Source organism: Coptis chinensis, chromosome 2, assembly GCF_015680905.1.
Source record: "Coptis chinensis isolate HL-2020 chromosome 2, ASM1568090v1, whole genome shotgun sequence".
Lineage (NCBI taxonomy): Eukaryota > Viridiplantae > Streptophyta > Magnoliopsida > Ranunculales > Ranunculaceae > Coptis > Coptis chinensis.
The window spans coordinates 17,767,768-17,788,524 of NC_141457.1; the positions used below are offsets into that span (position 1 = coordinate 17,767,768).

At 36.0% G+C, this 20,757-nt stretch overlaps 2 protein-coding genes across 2 annotated transcripts; one reads left to right on the top strand and one right to left on the bottom strand.

Annotated features, from left to right (window-relative positions):
• The first annotated feature begins 1,217 nt into the window (after positions 1 to 1,217).
• Positions 1,218 to 1,838, top strand: LOC147515175 (uncharacterized). Its single transcript, XM_086592820.1, has 2 exons — positions 1,218 to 1,340; positions 1,491 to 1,838. Exons 1-2 carry the CDS (start codon positions 1,218 to 1,220, stop codon positions 1,836 to 1,838), a joined length of 471 nt encoding a protein of 156 aa, XP_086448946.1.
• A 6,129-nt stretch (positions 1,839 to 7,967) lies between these two features.
• On the bottom strand, positions 7,968 to 12,178 carry LOC147515176 (cytochrome P450 76A1-like). Its single transcript, XM_086592821.1, is given in 5 exon segments — positions 7,968 to 8,808; positions 8,931 to 9,093; positions 9,095 to 9,780; positions 11,270 to 11,339; positions 12,093 to 12,178. Coding segments are annotated over 5 exon segments (1,707 nt in total). The 3' UTR covers positions 7,968 to 8,106.
• Positions 12,179 to 20,757: the final 8,579 nt, after the last annotated feature.

Consider the following 20,757-nt stretch of genomic DNA (forward strand, 5'->3'; position numbering starts at 1 on the left):
TCCCCCTGATTGAAAAGATCACTGCGCGCATCTCCAACTAGAAGAACAAATCCTTCTCCAGAGCAGGAAGGTTACAGCTTGTGCAATCTGTCCTTTCGTCTTTTCAAACTTATTGGGCACAAACCTTTGTGCTACCAAAGATTGTCCTTAAAAGAGTTGGGAAGATTTGTAATAGATTTCTATGGGCTGGGCCAAACATGAAGAGGACCATTCACCATGCTAGTCACGCGACTCTAAGGCTAGAGAAAGAACAGGGTGGATTGGGGATTCTAGATCCTCTCACATGGAATAAAGCTGCCATATGTGGGTTAATGTTGAAGATTGCACAAAAAGGAGACTCTTTATGGGTCAACTGGACATGGGACCAACAAAAAAAAGGGAGGAACTTCTAGACTATGAAGGCTCCAACAGATTCATCGTGGGTGTGGAGAGGCATTCTGAAGCATAGACAACTATCTATGAAGTTTGTAAAATATTTGATCATAAATGGGGAGAGTACAAGCTTCTGGCATGACCCTTGGTGCCACTCTATTCATCTAATCCAAATGGGCACTGCTCGAGCCAATCTAGGAGAGATCATTCTAGAGAATGCAAAAGTGAGTGTCATTATAGAAGGCAATCATTAGAACCATGTGATACAAGGGCGGCCTGATGGGGAAGTTGAGGATCTAATCATGGGAACGGAAATTAACTCCTTAGACAAGGACACTGTTATTTGGGGACCGAGTAGTACAGGGGAATTCAGTGTCAAGTTTGCTTATGCCGTTATCAAAAACATCAAACCAAAGGTAAAATGGTTCAAATTGGTGTGGGGGAAGTTGTCGGTGCCACAACATTCCTTTACTACCTGGCATGCTTTCGCTGGATGCTTACCTACCCAAAACGGGTTGAAGCAGAAGAAGCTCCTGTCTCAATCGGTCTGCATCTTATGCAACTTTCAAGAGGAGAGTACGTCACATCTCTTCTTCGACTGCCAGTTCTTGAAGTCAATTTGGGAGGAAGTGAAGGAAAGTATGGGCTTACCAAAGACAGTCCTGGGGTCACGAGAAGAATGGAACTACCTGTTGCGGCTGTGTAGATGTAACTCTATGTTTTCAGAAGTGGTTAGGGCCCTAATTTGTGTTGCGGTGCATGCCATCTAGTGTGAAAGGAACAGGCGAAGGCAAAAGGGATGGGTCAAGACAGCAAAAGAGGTCAACAATAATCTAAAACACACTATGAAGGAATACTTTGCCAAATGCTTGATAGAAGTGACCGACAATATCCAGCTGAGAATTCTTTTACAGAGGTTGGGTATCTCCCCAAGATACCAACAGAAGGAAACCAAGTGGTGTAGTTGGGTAAGACCAGAAGTTGGCTAGCTGCTGCTTAACTCTAATGGGTCGGTGAAGGACAATATCGCGAGATATGGTGGACTGATAAGAGATGAAGACGATCAAGTGAAGGTGGCTTATTATGGTAGATCTAGACATATCTCAGTCTTATACCAGAAGCTACAAGCCATAGTTGCTGGTCTAAAGGCTGCTCTCGAGATCAGCGCGAGGTACATCAAAGTTGCATCTGATTCTCTTAGAGCTGTAAACATAGCAAACGGGAAGGAGCAAACACCGTGGCACTACAAGAATCTAGTAGCTGAGCTTAAGAGCCTTAGTAGTTTGTTTGTGTCTGTCAAAATAGTTCATATTTTTAGAGAAGGTAATAGGGCAGCCGATTACTTGTCTAAAGCCTATGACTATCCGGATATGGATATGGTGTACTTTATACCTCCCCTAGACTCAATTCTAGATTCCATTGTACGGGAGGATAAAGAAGGAACTGTGTACCCAAGAGTTAGCTGATCTATAAATAAAGGTTGGGGTATCCTTAACCCCTAGCTTCTTCTAAAAAAAAAGGGGGAGAGAATATGGAAAGTTTTTATTCTAAATGAAATATACTTAATTGAGAAGAGATATTTTAAATAGAAAATAGTTTTATTTGTATAAGGAAATAAATGTGTAGAGAATTAATTGATATGGAATGGTTGGGATATAAAAGAAAATGATTTGCTTAGAATGTAAAGAAACAAAACAAGAGAAAAAGTGGAAGAAGAAAGAAATAGTGAGAGAATGAAAACAAAAAACAATATTAAAAAAGAATAAGGCACGCGCAAAAGAAGAAGGAAAAAATGAGAAGATAAGAAAATAGTTTTCAATACTTGGTGTTTCTTTGAGATTTTCGTATGGAGTATTTTTATTGCTTGGTGTTGCTTGGATTCTACGTGGAGTTTTTTTGGATTCTATATAGAGTATTTTATTGGGGCTTTTTAGATTTTGGTCCTACACATAGTTGGTTTATTAGACTTTGGTCAAGAAAAGCTTGAATATTAGACTTTAGTCCTAGTTTTGTTTGTTCACCATTAGTCAACTCAGTCGTATGTTAGTCAACTGAGTTGACTAATGGGGAACAAACAGAACTAGGACTAAAGTATATATTTAAGTTTTTCTGGACCAAAGTCTAATAAACCAACTATGCGTAGGACCAAAGTCTAAAAAACCTTATTTTATTGCTTGGTAATATTGGACTTTATGTGGAGTATGGCTTTCTTGTTCTATGATTATTCTTTCGTGTAAACTAAATGTGGCTTGACCTCACTTATGATTATTTTCAACTTGGGATTGTCGATTAATTTTATTTGCATGAACTGATTGAATATGAGGAGATGTATAATTATGTAGTTTAAATTTTAAGAAATTAATTGGTATTAAGTTGTGGTGTACGTATAAATAAGTATGAGAAGATGTAGCATATATTAATATTTTGATTTAATTGTATTTGCATAAAATTTATTATCATTACTTTGTTCTTATAAATGATGTATAACCTATATGAGAATAAAAATGGGTGTGTCTTGTCATTGTGGTTATGTTAGGATTTTAAAATAAGCAATTTCATGTTGGTTGGGTTGAAATAATAGATTTTTTGAATTAGTTGTGAAATACGTATTAAGTGAGATGGGTAATATTGTTATTGATTTCGATGACATGTGATATATGTAGTAATACATGAAGAACATTGTAACGGAAAATTTATTTGTTATTAAGATGGGTGGTGTTGTCTATTACGCAACATTTTTGGAGAAATGATTACGTAATAAAATTGGCATTATGTTTATGATTGAGTTGCTATGAAATACTTTGACCATGTCTTTAGATAAATTTATGACAAGTTTAAATATGTGACATGCATGATATATTCAAATATGATGTTTAGTGCAATATATTTTATTGGCACGTGATAAAGTGGAATAAATGATATATTCAAATGTAGTGTTTAGTGCAATATATATTTTATTGGCACATGATAAAGTGGAATGAATGGTATATTCAAACGTGGTGTTTGGTGCAATATATTTTATTGGCACGTGATATAGTGAAATGGTTATGAGAAATAAATTAACGATATTTGAATAAGTTATGTAACGAAAATCCTAGCTCCTAGCTACCACAACTCTTGTGATAAATATGAAAGATGTCTTTTTAAGAGAATGTGAATTTAAGGGAACTTGGAACCCTTATAACCAAATGATGGCTTTGATTATCTCGTCGCCAATTAATAATGAGACGCACAATATTTTATGCCTAATAAAGACTTACTCACATAGTTTTGGCGTCCGTGTGGGGGTTACCTTGTATACAACGTCCCGTTTATGGTAACTACGCTGGTGTGGTCCATTATGTGAGTGAGGCATGCGGATGTGCATATTCGGCTCGATAGAGGGGAACGATTGTGGTAGACAGGAGGAACTTAACCCAGGTAAAACATCGATACGGCGTTATTCTAGGGACACTTGAAGAAACTCTAAATAATAATTATTATTTGTCAAAGTGTGTGTTAAAGCAATAATAAATGATTGACTTCGTGGAGTTTGTTTTCTTTGGTTTGATGGAATGATTGGATTTTCTATATGATAAATTTTGTTTATATTGTACTTTGTTTTATTGTATTTTATTTTTACTCACAATTGTTTTGTAGAAGGGTGCGTTAAATTAATTGTTTTTGCTAGAAATGACCCACTCTGTAATTTGGCCAACATAAGTGTAAGTATATTGTAAGTTTCATTTTTGTTATTCTTATTATATGATGTGGATATAATCAGAATCTAAGGCGCCTCGGTGGAGAAATTAAATGCCTTAATATTATTGAATTGGAAGCTAAAGTGCCTCAATGGAGGAACTACTTGCTTTAATTATTGTATGTATGGTTGTTGCGTGATTAGTTGGAAATTAAGGCACCTCGGTGGAGGAACTATATACCTTATTGATTATGTATGTATGTATAAGTTTGGTTTGTATTTTAGGACTGCTCATACTAGCATTGTTTATAATGTTGACCCGATTTGCATGTTTGTTTATCAGGTGTGTTCATGAAATGAACATATAGTCGATAAGTCTTGACAGGATTAGTGTTGAAGAAGGTTGATTGTTGCTTGTGGTTTGCATTAGCGTCTCATTACAGAATATGTTTTGTTTTCCCTTGAGGTCCAATAGATTTTTAGTTGAGACAATATTTTGTATTTTCAATTGTAATTATAATTAAAGTATTGTTTAAAGAAAATTTGTAACGTAATCATATTTGTGAATTTTTGTAATGAAGAAGACTTTTGTTTATTTTCAAAAATTTATTGGTTTCAAATTATTGGAATAATTAAACAGATTATGGGTTTTTGGAATTTTTTTTTTTTTTTTTTTTTTTTTTTTAAATAACTTGGGGTTAGGGTACCCCAACCTTTATATATTAATATTAAGTTCTCAAGTACAACTTTAATTCTTTATCCCCTTTGATCAATTCACTAATTTTGTGATCCATGGGGAGCATAAAGTACAAAGTTTCATTACATTCACTAATGGTATCTAGGTCCATAGTATGTAGCTTTGACATATAGTCTGCCACCTGGTTACCTTCCCTCAGAACATGTTTGAAATTTACTTCTTCAAATTTCCTTTGCTCTACACGTATCTAGGCCACTAAGTTGCAACAGTACCATGGTGGGTCTTCTTTTTTGGTCAGCATCTTCACCACTCGCATTAAGTCAGCTTGCACTTCCAATCTCATGATATTCATTGTTGCCATCCCTTTAAGCCCTTGAAGTACTCCCAACAATTCTTGGTGTAAAACTGATAACTTCTTCGAGCTTCTAGTGAACGCCATTTGCACATCCCCATTCCAATTCCGCAAAGCCCCTCCATAACCAGCTCTTCCATTTTGTAGCGATCCATCTGTATTTAAGGTCGGTATGTCAGTGGTAGGCTTCTCCCACTTTACCTACTTCTCTTCTCTTTGTTTGGAAGTTGAGAGTGCATCACACCTCGAAAATCAAAAAGTTGGGAAGAAATATTGTTTTTCCAATTTTGTCGAAATTCGGGGTGTGACACCCACCCTATGGCAAGAAGGTACTATAGGGTACATTGTATAACTAGAATTGCATTGAGTAAAGATGAGTTCTTTAACTCTTATTGGATTCCATAACCCATATTTTAATGATGTGGTGTATTTAAACTGCAATGTACATTTGATGGAAATCCACTCATGTGAATGTAGAATTGGGTTGGTTCTTATGGATATTTGGGCAAATATTCTAGAGCATTCATGTAGCACATGTAGCACAGGGCCAAAAAGTGAAACACCGCAGAACAAACAATACAATGAAAGAGTAGTGTGGGTGCATGTCTTCTATCTTGCTACAAGGGAATGTTGGTTCAAAGATTTTATTCTATCACTTTCACGTGAGATATGATTTATTGCCCTATGACTGGTTCAAGCCCATCATAAGGCACCAGTATTTTATGCATTGTAATTTCAATTCTCTCTAGCACTTCGTTAACCATTTTGTACGTCCTATTCCAAAATAGTAGGAGACTATAAGTATTTTGAAATAGTGGGGGATTGTTGGAATTCTCCTTTTGGGTATTTCAAATTACTTATGTGAGCTTAATTGAGAAGATGAACAAGTGTCTTCTTTCTCTCCTTGTATTTTATGTGATAGTCCCACATTGGTTGGTAAACTTTTGGAAACTAGTTTTGTAGTTCATATTATTATTGTTTAAGTCCCACATTGGTTAGTTCACTCTTTGTGAGTGACTTGAACTTGTAATAAAGGTTGGGTGGTCGCGGTATTAACACCCCACTTTATGGAATTCGCACCCCTTTGACCAATTCAAAAGTACTAACACCCCTCCATTAATCACATAAAAAACAATCACGACAAGAAGTTGCCTCGATATCGCACAATCCATGGCATCGGGTTGCCGCGAGATCCCATATCCCACTGAAGGTGGTTGCCGTGAGTCCTTTTTTCTTTTAAATTTTTTTAAGGGTCGCGGTATTGACACCCCACTTTTTAGAATTAGCACCCCTTTGACTAATTCAAAGGTACTGGCACCCCTCCATTAATCACATAAAAAAACACTCACAGCAAGAAACTGCCGCGAGATCGCACAATCTACGGCATTGGGTTGCCGCGAGATCCCATATCCCACGAAAGGAGGTTGTCGTGGGTCATTTTTTCTTTTAAATCTTTTTTAATAGCCACCGTAAAAAAAATTGGTTGCCGCGAGATGGTTGTGTTCACTAAAATGGAGTCTTTGCTTGTGTTAATTATCAAAACTCTTCTTCATTAATTTGATCACAAATTTTTCTTATAGCATATGAAATATATTTGTCGCGAGATAGCAAAATTATATTTCGATTGTACATTTTTTTTGTCATGGTTTTGGTGTTGTTCTTGGAGTATATAAAGAAGTTTTAAAGAAGAAAATGATGTATCCATATGTCGTGTGTGTTCAATACGAAAAATTTGAAGTGAAAAAACACAAAAAAATACAAAAAAAATGTTCCGCGGCAACTCCCTGCCGTGGAATATGGGTTCTCGCGACAACCCAATGCTGTAGATTGTGTGATCTCACGACAACTGCCTGTCGTGGGATATGGGATTTCGCGGCAACCAGATGCCGTAGAACTATCGGGCATGTGGGGTGTAAAAGGACATATAAGGAATAATCATTATTGTTTTACTTTTTGCCAAAGGAGTGTCAATCCCATAAAGTGGGGTGTCAATACCACGCCACTTTTTTAATATCCACCGTAAAAAAAGTTAGTTGTCGCGAGATGGTTGTGTTCACTAAAATAGAGTTTTTGCTTGTGTTAATTATCAAAACTCTTCTTCATTAATTCGATCACAAATTTTTCTTATAGCATATGAAAATATTTGCTGCGAGATAGTAAAATTATGCTTCAATTGTATTTTTTTTTTTGTCATGGTTTTGGTGTTGTTCTTGGAGTGTATAAAGAAGCTTTAAAGAAGAAAATAAGATATCTATATGCCGCGTGTGTTCATTATGCAAAATTTGAAGTGAAAAAAAAAACAAAAAATACAAAAAAAATGTTCCGCGTCAACCCGATGCCGTGGATTGTGCGATCTCGCGGAAATTGCCTGCCATGGGATATGGGATCTCGCGGCAACCCGATGTCGTAGAACTATGGGAATGTGGGGTGTAAAAGGACATATAAGGAATAACCATTATTGTTTTACTTTTTGCCAAAGGGGTGCCAATCCCATAAAGTAGGGTGTCAATACCGCGCCCTATAAAGGTTTGTTGTCATCAACCAGAGATATTCAAATTATAAGACCTAAACCCATCTCTTTCATTCCCGTATGTGAGTAGTGGCGCATGTGAAGCACCATCTTAGAGGTGAAATCTCTTCTTAAGGACAGTGTATTCACACGTCTTGACCGTTCTTCCTCTGTCCTTTTGTTCTATCCGATTATCTAACCCCTATTACAACATTCCTCAATGCATTTCATTCCTTCAGTTTTATGGATAGAACGAGTGGAGAAGAAGATGGATGGAGAGAACAGTAGCTGGAAGGAAGTGGGAGAGAGAGTACAAGATTTTGGGGAGAACATCTTAGAGGAATTAGTTATTTCCTAATTGGATTATTTGGATTGTATTTTTTTTATTAATTTCTCTAAAAGAGAAAAGTAAAAAGGCGATACAGGTGGGCTGGTAGATTCTACCAGCAAAAGTGTTGGTGAACAAATTCGGACTCACTTGTCAATGGTGATTTAGTCTATGGAAATGAAAACTTTGTAGAACCAAGATAGAACGGCTGAAATATCATTGGCTTGAATTTCATTTTTGTCATACTTTGAGCACTCTGTTGAACCCGTCGAAGTTTTATTACTGCCTTTAATGGATCAGCCTTTCGCAGTGCCACATCCAACCTTTCTGTCATGTCCATATTCTCTGGAATAATACCATCTTCAAGTGCCCATTCAAAAGATTGGATTAGTGAACCCAATGCAAGGTGAAGTGTACGATGTGCCGAAGACATACCTACACACATCCGTCGCCCTGCTCCAAATGGGATGAACTGAAAATGTTGTCCCTTGTAATCAGTATTGGAACTTAAGAACCTCTCTGGTTTGAAGGATAAGGCATCATCCCAATAAATTGGATCTCTTCCTATTGCCCAAACATTAACAAGAATCTCCGTGCCTTCGGGTATTGAATATCCCATGAATTCAGTATCTTCCCTGGCCTTCCGAGGTATTAGTAGAGGTATTGGAGGATGCAACCTTAGAGTTTCCTTCACTACAGCCTGCAAATAATGCAGGCTTCCTATGTCAACTTCTTCAACCTTCTTGTTCAGACCCACTACTTGGTCTATTTCGGCTTGGACATTTCTCATTACAGCACGGCTGCGAAGGAGCTCTGTCATTGCCCATTCAACAGTGCTGGCTGTTGTGTCCGTTGATGCTGCAAATAGTTCCTACACATGCAGCATTTGGGATTTTGGGTACATCTAGTTAGAAGGATATGTAAGGAATTACTAGTAAAGAAGAATAGGAAAATTAATCTAGACCTAATAATGGGATAATATGTTTATCTCACCAATATCATTATACCGATGTTTTTCTTGGAGATTTTAGCTGGTTCACCATCTTTCTCATTGCCTTGAAAGTTCAGCATCACATCCAAGAAGTCCTTGTTTTCATTTCTATGACCACTCTGTCGCTCTAGAACTCGTTCCTCAACAAAACCATAAGCAAAGTTATGTGTAGCCTGTGTCTCGCTTCATCTTCTTCTTTATACCTTGTGGGTCAAGCCACCGCAAGAAGGGAAAGAAATCTGCTATATTTGGTGTCGCACCCAATGCTATTGCTTGAGAAATTAATTCGAAGAACTCAGCACCCTTTTTGGACTGTGGATCCACAAGTCTTTTAGATAGCATGATATTACTAGTGACATTGAAACTCATTAGGGACACAAACCAAGCGACTTCTACACTACCTTGGTTCTGAGCTTCATCCCACATCCACCTTATCATGTCGTCAACACACTTAAGACGTGAATTTTTGGTGCCATTGATTCGGCTACTAGTAAAGAGCTCTGTGGTGCAGATACGTCGAAGCATGCGCCAATATGGTCCATATTGGCCTAAAGCCATGGAGGCTTCATCGTAGGAGTCCACCTTCAAAGCTTCTTTAGTGGCGCGACCAGAGAATGAGAGGTCATGGTTCTTGAACATGTCCATTGCTACTTCAGCTGATGATACTACCATAGTGTTCACAGCACCTAATCGAAGCCATAAAATGGGACCATATTTTTTACTAAGATTGGCTAATGTACGGTGCGCTGCTGCATCCAAATCGAAAATATTGCCAATTACTGGCAATCCTGCTGGCCCTGGAGGTAGTTTTCCTGACTTCTTCAATTTTGTGTGGAGAAGCAAACCAACTGCCTAGCAGCAGAGGCCTGACCATACCACCAAAGGCAAAGCCCATTCCATCATAGTTTCTTGCACAGAACGTGGGTGTTTAATATGTGCATCAAAATATATTGAAGAAAACTTCCAGTCCATTACATCAAATTTACAAGAACGCTGGTGATCTATTGCTGTGGAACAATTCAACTACTCACCCTCAAGCTAGGAATTAAAAAACAAGCAGAACTTCACGTGTAATATCTTATCTTATCATATCTGACTAGATCTTAAATATTGTAAGGCCATTATTGAAAAGTATACATCTAAGTTGGTATTGAAGGCGCGCACTTGAATTTTCTTGATTTATATTGACGAATTTTCACTAAATAAGCTAATAAATGCCCGTACCGAAAGGGATGGATGATATCGCTTATGGAAAGGTTGGTGCAGTTGACATTTGACTGTGATGTAGATTATTTAGCTTAGGGTCCCTCACCATGTGCTGGTACGACCTGGTTAAGTTTATACAAGGGGCGCACCCTTCGATTACACTACAACAAAGATTTGACATCAAAATACTAGGATATCATTTTTGCAAGTGATGACAATATTGGTGTCATAGAAATTCGAAAGTTTTGACATCACTCTTAAGCGATTTGGTTAAGTGTTATTGTAAGTCGTTCGAAGTCACTTTTGAAATAATGACATAGGGGCGAAGAAATCACATCACTCAAGAAAGTGATGCCCAAAAGTGATGTTGTTAGAACAAACCACACATTTTAGGTGATGAATATTAATTGGTTTGACATCACTTTTTTAAGTAATACGAAATTGTGATTCAGAAAATATTTTAACATCACTTTTAGAGTGAAGCGTAAACTAATAGCATAACATTTAAAAAGTGATGTTATACACATTTTCGTACATCACTTAAAAATTGATGTCAAATGTCATTCCAAATCACTCTAAAAGTGATGTCTAATTTTCAAAAAAATTAAAAAAAAAATTAATTTCATTTCGCACCATTTATATCCTTCGATGAATTACGTTGCAAATAAGTAATAAGAAATTTCATTCAACTGTATTACATTTCCACTTTAGCAATATAGACAATTCAACATCTAACACCTGTTTCTATGCGTTTACAAAGCTACAAATAAACACAAAATTATTATGCCTTACACTTACAATACATTTGTCACATTGTCTTTATCTTTCCAGCCATTCATAATCTACCTCTTCTTTTCATTTGTTAGAGAGAGTTGGGTCCCAAACAACATCAGTAACAATTCTTTCTTTGCGGAGGAAAATCAAACTTCCATAGAAGAGCGAGCAACATGAAACCAAGTTGTACTTCAAGAAAAAAATCAAAGTGAGAAGAGAAGAATAACCAAACAACTTCATGTCAGTAGATCCAAGTTCAAAAAGGCTCCTATCTAGTATGCTAATCTTTTTTCAGATTACAGTACTCAAATGATGCAATTGATTAACCATTATAAGAATACCATAAAGCTTACCATAATACAGATTGTGAAGGAGACTGCATATACCGATATGAACTCAAATTGTCTTTAAGCTCAACCTCGTGGTTCCAGCTGTGCAAAGAATATTGGAACCATTTATCAGAAAATTCTATTGCTTAAACTAAAATTCAAGATAAGTTATAAAAGAAAAGAAATGACAGATAATCTTCAATTGGTCAAAGCTATTTTCAGAACGAAAAATCACAACTGCAACTTGGAAATGCCACTGTAAAATGCTCAAAATGCCCAGTTGTATACTTACCTTCCTATTCTTGGTTTGCAATCATCCTGGCAACTAGGGGAATGGTCACAACGATCCCATATACTTGCAAATCATGTAAACTTGGGTTTTGTATGGTTACCAGAATTCCTGAAATGGCATTGACACTGGTTACACCACCTGCATTGCCAAAATCAGGAATACTAATTGGAAATAACACATTATTTAGATAATACATACTCCTCTTGCCTACCACACACGTCGGCATGCCTAGAAGACATCGTATATATCCCTACATTAATCAAACCCCTGACCATATAGTAGATAGTAGTTGATATTCTTATTAGTTCCTCATTCAACGTCAGTCTCATTTGATAGATCTTGAGAATAACTTTGCTTCTGTGGCTTATACTTAATTAACAAAGAGGATTCTTACAGAGAATAGAATCGAAGCCAATGATGTCACCTGATGCAAATTACTCATATCCATCACTCTAGAACAAAAGATAATATGACATATACTACACTTACATAGATCCCGCAACAACATTCCCAAGGAAGAAGCGTAGCCCAATACTTACACCAACATCAAGACATCTATTCACTCCATGTCAGCCTTTTTAAGGGCAGGGGCATCATTTAGTACTCCATCATCAGTTTTCTCTTCAATTTTCCCTTTTCCCCTCCTCATTTACCTGGGCTTGGGACCGGCAATGTAAAGCTAGTTATAACTTTACAAGCGGAGTTAAAAAAATGGTTGCATGTAAGATGAAATCAACAGCAGTTAGTATACATGTAGTATTCAATTACACAAACTTTAAAATGAGAAATTAATAAAGAACCAAAAGAAGCAACCATTCAAACTTCCAAAACAAAAGTAAATAACATACTTCAAAGTTTAGATAGCCTTCAATACATTAATAGACAAAAATGAAAGGAAATAAAATGTTTCAAAGTTTAGGCAGTGTTCCCAAACACCCAAACTCAAGCACTCCAAAGGTGTAAAAACATCACATCAAGAATTTAATATAGAATTTGTTGGTCAAGCCACAAAGCTACCCACAACATCTTTTATTGTCTTCAAATATATATTTCCCATAACGAGTAGTGTATCCTTTTGAATTGCAATGTCAATGGAAACCTTTGAATAACCAGGGCCGAGAGGTGAATGATGCACTTCGGTCGCAGGATTATCAGTGTATCAAAGACCTTCTGCCACGGGATAAGTCTAAACAATTTGAACTTCACTGGATTAGATGAACGACCTCCATACATGAAAATACATTAAAAAAACAAACTCTATAGATATGGTCAAATCATAAATGCTTTTAGTATAGGAAACCTATTGAGTTTGACTTCTAATTGCTTTGCTTAGAACGACTTTGATGGTCACTGTGATTTTCAGGGAGTTTTTGTGTAGGGGCAATTTGTTCGTCACGTGCAGGCTCGGCAGAAAGTTCAACAAATGAATTGTTCGACTGAAAAAAGATTAATATCATAGTAAATGCCAATATATATATACAAAAAGAAAATGGATATACCTCTTAATTATTCAACAATTAGCTACAAGCTCCTAGACATAAGATAATTCATTCAAGAAATTATTATACTGGCCAACAACTATACTTTGAACTGAGAGTGCGGTGAGGATTGACACTAGCAGCAGACAATCCCAATCGTAGGTTTCGGGAATCTTCTCCAAAAGATGGCCAACTGTTATCAATATGTTTCCAAGTCGTAGAATCAACTGGATGACGCATGATTCCATCACCACTTCTATTAGAAGCATGCCCCGTGAAATATTTTGTTGTATCGACCGACCTAAACATCCTTTTGAAACTAGGTTTCACAGGAAAATACCTTATAACCTTTGTTGGAACCTTCTCAAGTACCTTCTTTGTGTGGGCATCGACTTTCCATCATGAGGCTTTGCACTTTCAACAAGTCACCAAATCTTCGTCTTTATCCCAAAATAACATGCAGTCATTTACGCACGCATGCACCTGCTTAAAATCCAAATAAAACTTTCTTAACATTGACCTTGCTGAATGATGTGACCGAGGAATAATGTTATCCTTAGGAAGGATATAATCAAGTATCTCCAACAACTCGGTAAAGCTACTGTTAGACCAACCCCTCTTTGCTTTTAGGGTATACAAAGAAACTATTGCATCCAATTTGGTATACTTAGAACCTCCATACAATGGTTTTTTAGCTTCCTCAATCGCCTTTTGAAGCTTAGCTTCTTCTTTTGCACCGACAGGAATTTCCTTAGAATTACCTTCATTTGTAGCTTTAAACAACTCATATGTCTCAGGGTGGTAGATGTTTGTATTTTTAAAACCCTCGTCTTCTACGGGAACTTGCACTTCTTCTTTGTGCAAAATGAATAGATCATAAGTCATAGCAATACCCTTCGACATCAAATGGAATTTTACAGTATCTATATCAAAATGTTCTAAATTTTTGCACTCATTGCATGGACATCTAAGAATTTTTTCATCTTCCGCATGTTTAGATTCGAATTCATTGAATTCATCAACACCAACTTCGTACTTGTTGGTAGCTCTGTTGAATTTTAGCATACTCATTAATTGTAATAAACATAGATGTAACAATTATCTAAAATAACAAAAATAAATTATAGTGTACTAAACATGTATAATGATCTCCATGTCTTGTCCATAACGTCCTTAGTAATCTACCTATAAATAGGATAATTAACGCAAGCAAAGCTTTCGGTATTTGACCTTGGGAGAAACAAAAATATCAGCAACTGGAGCAACACAAACATAACTTTACGTTGAAGCTAAAATCAATCTAATATCCCAACAACAATTACTTGGAGAAAACAATCCTATATTACTAATACAAGTGATGAAATAATAGGCTTAGTCGACAACAAGAGAACATTAGACTAATTAAACAAGGAGTGAGGCAACTTTAGAATGCAAAACATTAAGGAACTACTAATTTGGTCTGTACAACAAACAATCACGACCAGCATAGCTAAGTAATCACCTCAAAAAGTTGAAAGATCTAAAAGACAAAGCGTCTAATTTATCATCACATAACATTATTTTCTCACTTACAACAAAACAATATGAATAACAAACACTAACAATTCATAAAATTCCCTCATTAAAACTACATTCAAACCAATTAACACTTAAAGCAACAACTTTTATTTTATTTTTTAATTTTATTTCAATAACCTTTGGTTAGGAATAAGGTGGTTTTTAGACCTATTATTGCAACTCACTATTTGGATAACGTTGGTTTGCATTGCAATACACACGGATATGTATCTCTATGTAAATCAATGATTATGACTTTTGATACATCAGTAGGTCCAAATAGTAGGTCAAATAAGTGTGTCAATCTAGCATTACTGGGTTTTTTTAGAACAAAATAAAATATATGATCAAAGAAATTTCACATCTGGACAATGTGGAACAAAGAAAAATCGAGAAGACACAATCGTAATAGATAATAAAAATGAAATTGTTTTAGAGCATTCCCAATGCAAGCAGCAAGTTTTCACCTCCATGTAGGATAATTTTCCTTCTTTGCTACCTTTCTGGTGAAAAGCAACGAGGGGTTGCTCAATGCAGAGGTGACTTTAAAACGTCGGACGAGTTCCGTCAAAACATTCTGTCTGAATGTAAAAAGTGAAAAAATATCGAAAAAAAAAATGTTGGACAGACATCCCGTCTGAAAAAAAAATTAAAAAAAAATAAAAAAGTCGAAAAAACTCACAAGACGGAATGAAACATTCCGTCCGGAAGAAAAAAACAGAAAAAATCAAAAATAGACGCGAGACGGAATAAAAGGTCTCGTCTTAAGTTCATAACTCAGCAGCTATCTTCGTAGCAAGTGCTACCCTCATTTTCACTGAGTTACAAGCTACCGGATTTGTCACCCTTGCATTGGGCAAGGGTTTTTGGCTCCATAAAGGTGACAAGTCCCTATTTCCCCTTATAGTGACTTGCATTGGGAATGCTCTTATAGTGGCCATCGTACCAATTGAATGAGTAACCATGTGGAGACCGAGTACTTAAATACTTTTAGAAATCCTCGATGAGTCACTTTTGAAGTGATTTGGAAAATAGTAAAACTACTCACGAAGTGATTCATAAAGTGATGTTAAAAATAAGAACCACATTATCTCCCTAATATCACTTACTAAAATAACGTTGAGCATCCTTTTCAAATCACTTTTAGGATGAGTGACGTGGAAATGAATTCTCAATTAGATACAACATCACTTGCTGAAAAAAGTGATGTCATATCTGTTTTATGAAATCACTTTTTATAGAGTGATGTAAATTCAGTGATGTTATAGGCCATATTTGTTGTAGTGATTTGCCTTGGTTAAGGGGTGCATGTCCTCATGAGGTAAAAATGGATGACTCCATGGGATCGGCTATGAGGAATTTGAACGATCTACTCACATCATATCTTTTGAAGCTGATGCTTCTAGTTAAGTTTACATAAGGGGCGCACACCCCTATGTTGGGCACAGTTAGGAGTCCGGTTTTCAACAGACAAACCGAGATGATTTGGAATTTCGTTTTACACCGAAATTTCATAATCCTATATATATGAAGTTAGGGTTGTTTACCCATAAGTCATACAAGAGATAAAACCAAATTTGAGAGCAACCAAAATTGAGAGAAAACCCTTGCAAAGAGATAAAACTTGTAAGAAGAGATTAGTGAAAAGAGATTTAGTAAGTTTGGAGAGACTTGAGAGGAGTGATTGTAATCTTCCTTCCCACACTTACAAAAAGATTGGCTTTTGTGGAAGTAGGCATCATTAGCCGAACCACATTTTATCTTGTGTCTCATTGTGGTAAGTTTTACTTTACATTGTTATTGCTTGTTTATGATAGTTAATTCCATAGCTTAGGTTTGTGGTTGTTAGTTGTAGTGAAAGCTTAGATTTTTCAATTGGAGTTTAGAATGTTCATATTCAAGCTATCTTAGTAGGGATCGATTGGTATCGTTTTCCCCAAACAAGTGGTATCAGAGCTAGGTTAGATCAATCACAAATGTCGTTATTCCAAATCTTGCTCGAAAGGTGTTTGATTAAATTCTTAAGAGAGGGTTTGAGTTGAAATACTTAGTTGAGATGGATCATTCCATAAACACTCGCATGACTAGTCTAACTAGAAATAACTACACTATTTTGAAAGCCACGATGGAAGATTTGTTTTATTGCAAGGACTTGGCACAACCCATTGAGAATGAAAGAGTAAAACCGACATAAGTATCTGATGCAAATTAGAAGACACTTGATAGAAAAGTTATTGGGTACATTCGACAGTGGATTGACGATAGTGTATTCTACCATGTATCCCAAGAGACTACCGTTTTTAACTTGTGGAAGAAATTAGAAGACCTCTATGAGAGGAAGTCTGCGGGCAACAAAGTGTTATTCATTAAGAAGTTTGCTAACTCGAGGTACAAAGAAGTTTCTTCAATGTCTAAGCATCTTAATGTCGTACAAAATACCATAAATCAGCTGCATTTGATGAAGATTCATATGGGTGACGAAGTTGAGGTTTTGTTACTATTGAACTATCTACTATTTAGTTGGGAGAATTAAGCAGTTTCTCTTGGTGGAGCCGCTAAGGATGGAATCGATTCAATGGAAATGGTTACCGATGCATTGTTTAATGAGGGGACAAAAAGGGGTTCACGAAGTAGCTCCTCTTACTTAGAAATCCTTGTCACAGAAAAATGGGGGAGAGGCAGGAGTAGAAAACCACCTCATTCTAGAGGTCATGATAGAAAAAAATATAGGGGTAAATCTAGAACTCCTAAAAAAGAGAGACAATGTTACTATTATGCCACCAAGGGTCACTTCAAATATGAGTGTAGAACACTGAAGAGGGATGAGAAGAATAATTGTGTACATGAAAACATGCTAAAGAGGAATGAAAGCACAAGTCGAGATACTACCGCAGTAGTAGACGATGAACTAGTGGGAATTGTGTCAGATTGTGTTGGGTATGTGTTGTGTTAGTACCTCATGTCAGGATACAATGTGGGTGATAGATATCAAAATGTCCTATCATGTCACACCGCACAAGAGTTTTTTCACTACCTACAGATGTGCTGATTTTGGTGAGGTGAAGATGTGTAATAGTGGAGTCTCGAAAATTACAGGCATTGGTGATGTTCATGTAGAAACTAATATTGGCTACACCTTGACACTCAAGGATGTAAGACATGTCTCTGACATTCGACTGTGCCTAATTTCCGTTGGAAAGTTAGATGATGATGGTTTCCAAAACTCATTTGATAATAATAAGGTATGGAAACTAAGCAAATGTTCCTTTGTGGTAGCCAAAGGAAAGAAGGATTGTTCGCTTTACAAGACACAAACTAGTTTGTGTAAAACATAATTAAATACAGCACAAGATGAACACTACACCATAACAGCTTTTTTGTGACGTCTATTTGGCGTCCGAAATTTGGCGTCAATCATTTTTGTGACGACATTTTGGCGTCACAAATTTGTGACGACATTATGGCGTCACATTGTTTTGTGACGGACGTTTTGTGACGGTGTTTTGGCATCACAAATTTGTGATGGCGTTTTAACATTTGTGACGGGATTATAGCATCAGTAAACGTGTTTTAGTTTTTTTAAAAAATAGTATTTATTATTTTGCTATATGAGCAATCATTTTGTAGTCATTTTGCAGTCTTGTACCCTATAGAACTCTCTAAGAGACAACTTATTTAAAAAACAATGCAATTAATCTACAAAATATAAAAGTATCAACACTGAAAATTTCACTATTACCAAATAATCCATTTCACATTTCAAAGTAGTCTACAAAGTACACATGATGAACACTCACGATTTACTCTATATCTCTCAAAATTATTATCAAATAACTTTCACACTTATCAATTTTAAAATGCAATAATATACAACTACAAGGTATATATCTTCTTCGCAAGTATCCACAGTCTAGCAGAAATAAAGTACCTTCAAAGCTCCCACCAAGTAAAAAGAACTTGTCAACTTTAAACTTGTCTTTCACAAAGAAAGAAGAAAACTTTATTAATCAATTAAAAATGGAAAGGCAGTTATTCAAGTTAGCTTTACTTATCTGGGGATTATTGAGAGTTGAACATTCCAAAATCAGATAATATTGCAGTCCAACAACACTTCCCAACAAGTAGAATAAGGTAGCATGGTAAACAACTACAAAGGTAGCATGGTAAACATAAGGTTCTACTTCTGCTTCTCAACACATTCAAATGATACTTAAACAAGAGCATAAATGAAAAAGAAAATTAAAAGTTAAATACAATAGATCCAACTCCTTAGATCTATCAATCATTCTAAAACTACTTCTTTAACCCCTAGAACGATTTCCTGCAATTCTTACCAGTAGGGAATGAATAAAGAATCAAGCTACAAGTCTCGATCTATATGAAACAGGTTTCTTTTTCAGCTATCCTTACCTAAAGGCATCAACCGGTAGGGTAAGTCAAACCTATACTAGGAGTCTCAGACATACTTATGAAAGCAGGGGAAGATGTAAAACACATTATAGAAGAATAATTAAAAGACATTGAAGCATCTCCCCATTATGTAAACAAAGACCATTCTTCATAAAACAAATTAATGATCCTGGTAATATTATTGTCCCAATTTTCTTAATCAACACATGGAACGTCACATGTCCAGATTAATATACAAGGCCCATCTTCAAAGGAACGTCACATGTCCAAAACATGGTAAAAATCTAGTTTTAGTTGATATCCACACATATAGCATGATACAGGCATTACAGGGTACACTTTGAATTGGTTAATCTATATCAAGAAAATTTTAAAAGATGTGATGACTCATAAAACAAAACTCTAACTTTAAGAAAGATATGAAACTATGAAACTATACTTTTTTTACTTGATCATCGCGCATTCGCATCGCCAAAAGACCCCGGCGGATACGAATATCAGTGCGCATCATGATGCATTATTCTTTATTGATTTGATGTTGAAACATCTGGCTAAGTTGGGTATTCTCGTCTTCACCAGTTTCTTCAAAATGTTTATGAACAACCTCCTTTAAAGTGTCTCTCTTCAGCGCTTTAACCCATTCTGAATAGTATGCCAAAGGTCCTATTCTTTCCAGTCAATCGTGTTCAGCTTCTAGCCTACGCTTAAGAAAAGAGAACAGATGTATAAACCCCGTTCCAAATAAAATAAAAGATGTTACTGCCACTTAGTAAAAATAGAAATTTACAAAGTTTTGTATGAGAAACAAAATGATTTAGAATTAAGGAAAATAGCTGAAGACGGTGGCTTGGGTCTTGAAAGAAATTGGTTCCTACATCAAATACTAGTAACCACAAAACTGCATCTGAAAATGACGAGTACATCTTCGCAAAGTATTTGCTACTTGTGTATATAAAACATCTAATACTTAATTACTTATGCTAGAAGTTACGTTTGTTCTTGTTCTTGACAGAGCAAGCATTTAAAAATCCTACACTTCTGAAATGAGGCATTTATCTTTAAAACAGTCAAGACATTAACCAATGGGACAAAAACCACTTCAAATAAAAGTTGTTTTCACTCCGACCTAAACAAGCAAAACAGTTCGTACCCTAAAACTGCTGATATACTCCAACCAAATTCTTTGATAACTTGAAATTAAAAAAAAAAAAACAAAACAAAACTCAATTCCAACAGAATTATACAAAAACATCATATGATTATAACAAATTAACTGAAAAACCCAAGAACTCCAAAACGTGTTTTGCTTCACACAGAAATGAAACTGCTCCTGCCTTAAATCCAACAAATTCCACAACAAATTCCATCAATAGCTCAAAATTAAACAAACACCATTCAGTGTATACCAAGCCATACAAAAAAAAAACGGTTTTTATAAGAAAATGTGATGAACTGAAGGAAATCGACGGCAAAAAGTATCCTTTCTCTTCCACCCAACCCTTCTATAACACGAGATTAATCAGGAAGTAAGAGAAAGAAAATAAGAAAGTGGGGAAATTTCAAATCCCTAACCTGATTTCAACATAAGGTTGAAACAATCGAAAGTCTCCAATTAATTACGAGCTTTCGCAGCTATCGTCCCTTTCTTAATTAAATAAGTAGCATTTTCGAGCGTTATTCCAGGCACATCTTGTTGGGCTGTAGAACCATCGAGCGAATGAAGCTCTGGTATCTCACCAGCAAGCTTGAACGACATGTGGGCATCGTGTAGGAAGAGAGCCAA

Excerpts from the sequence above, each read along its gene's own strand:
- LOC147515175 (XM_086592820.1), top strand. The coding sequence starts at position 1,218 with ATGAAGGAATACTTTGCCAAATGCTTGATAGAAGTGACCGACAATATC. Across the intron at positions 1,341-1,490 it reads AAACCAAGTGGTGTAGTTGG|AAGCTACAAGCCATAGTTGC; the intron begins GTAAGACCAGAA and ends GTCTTATACCAG.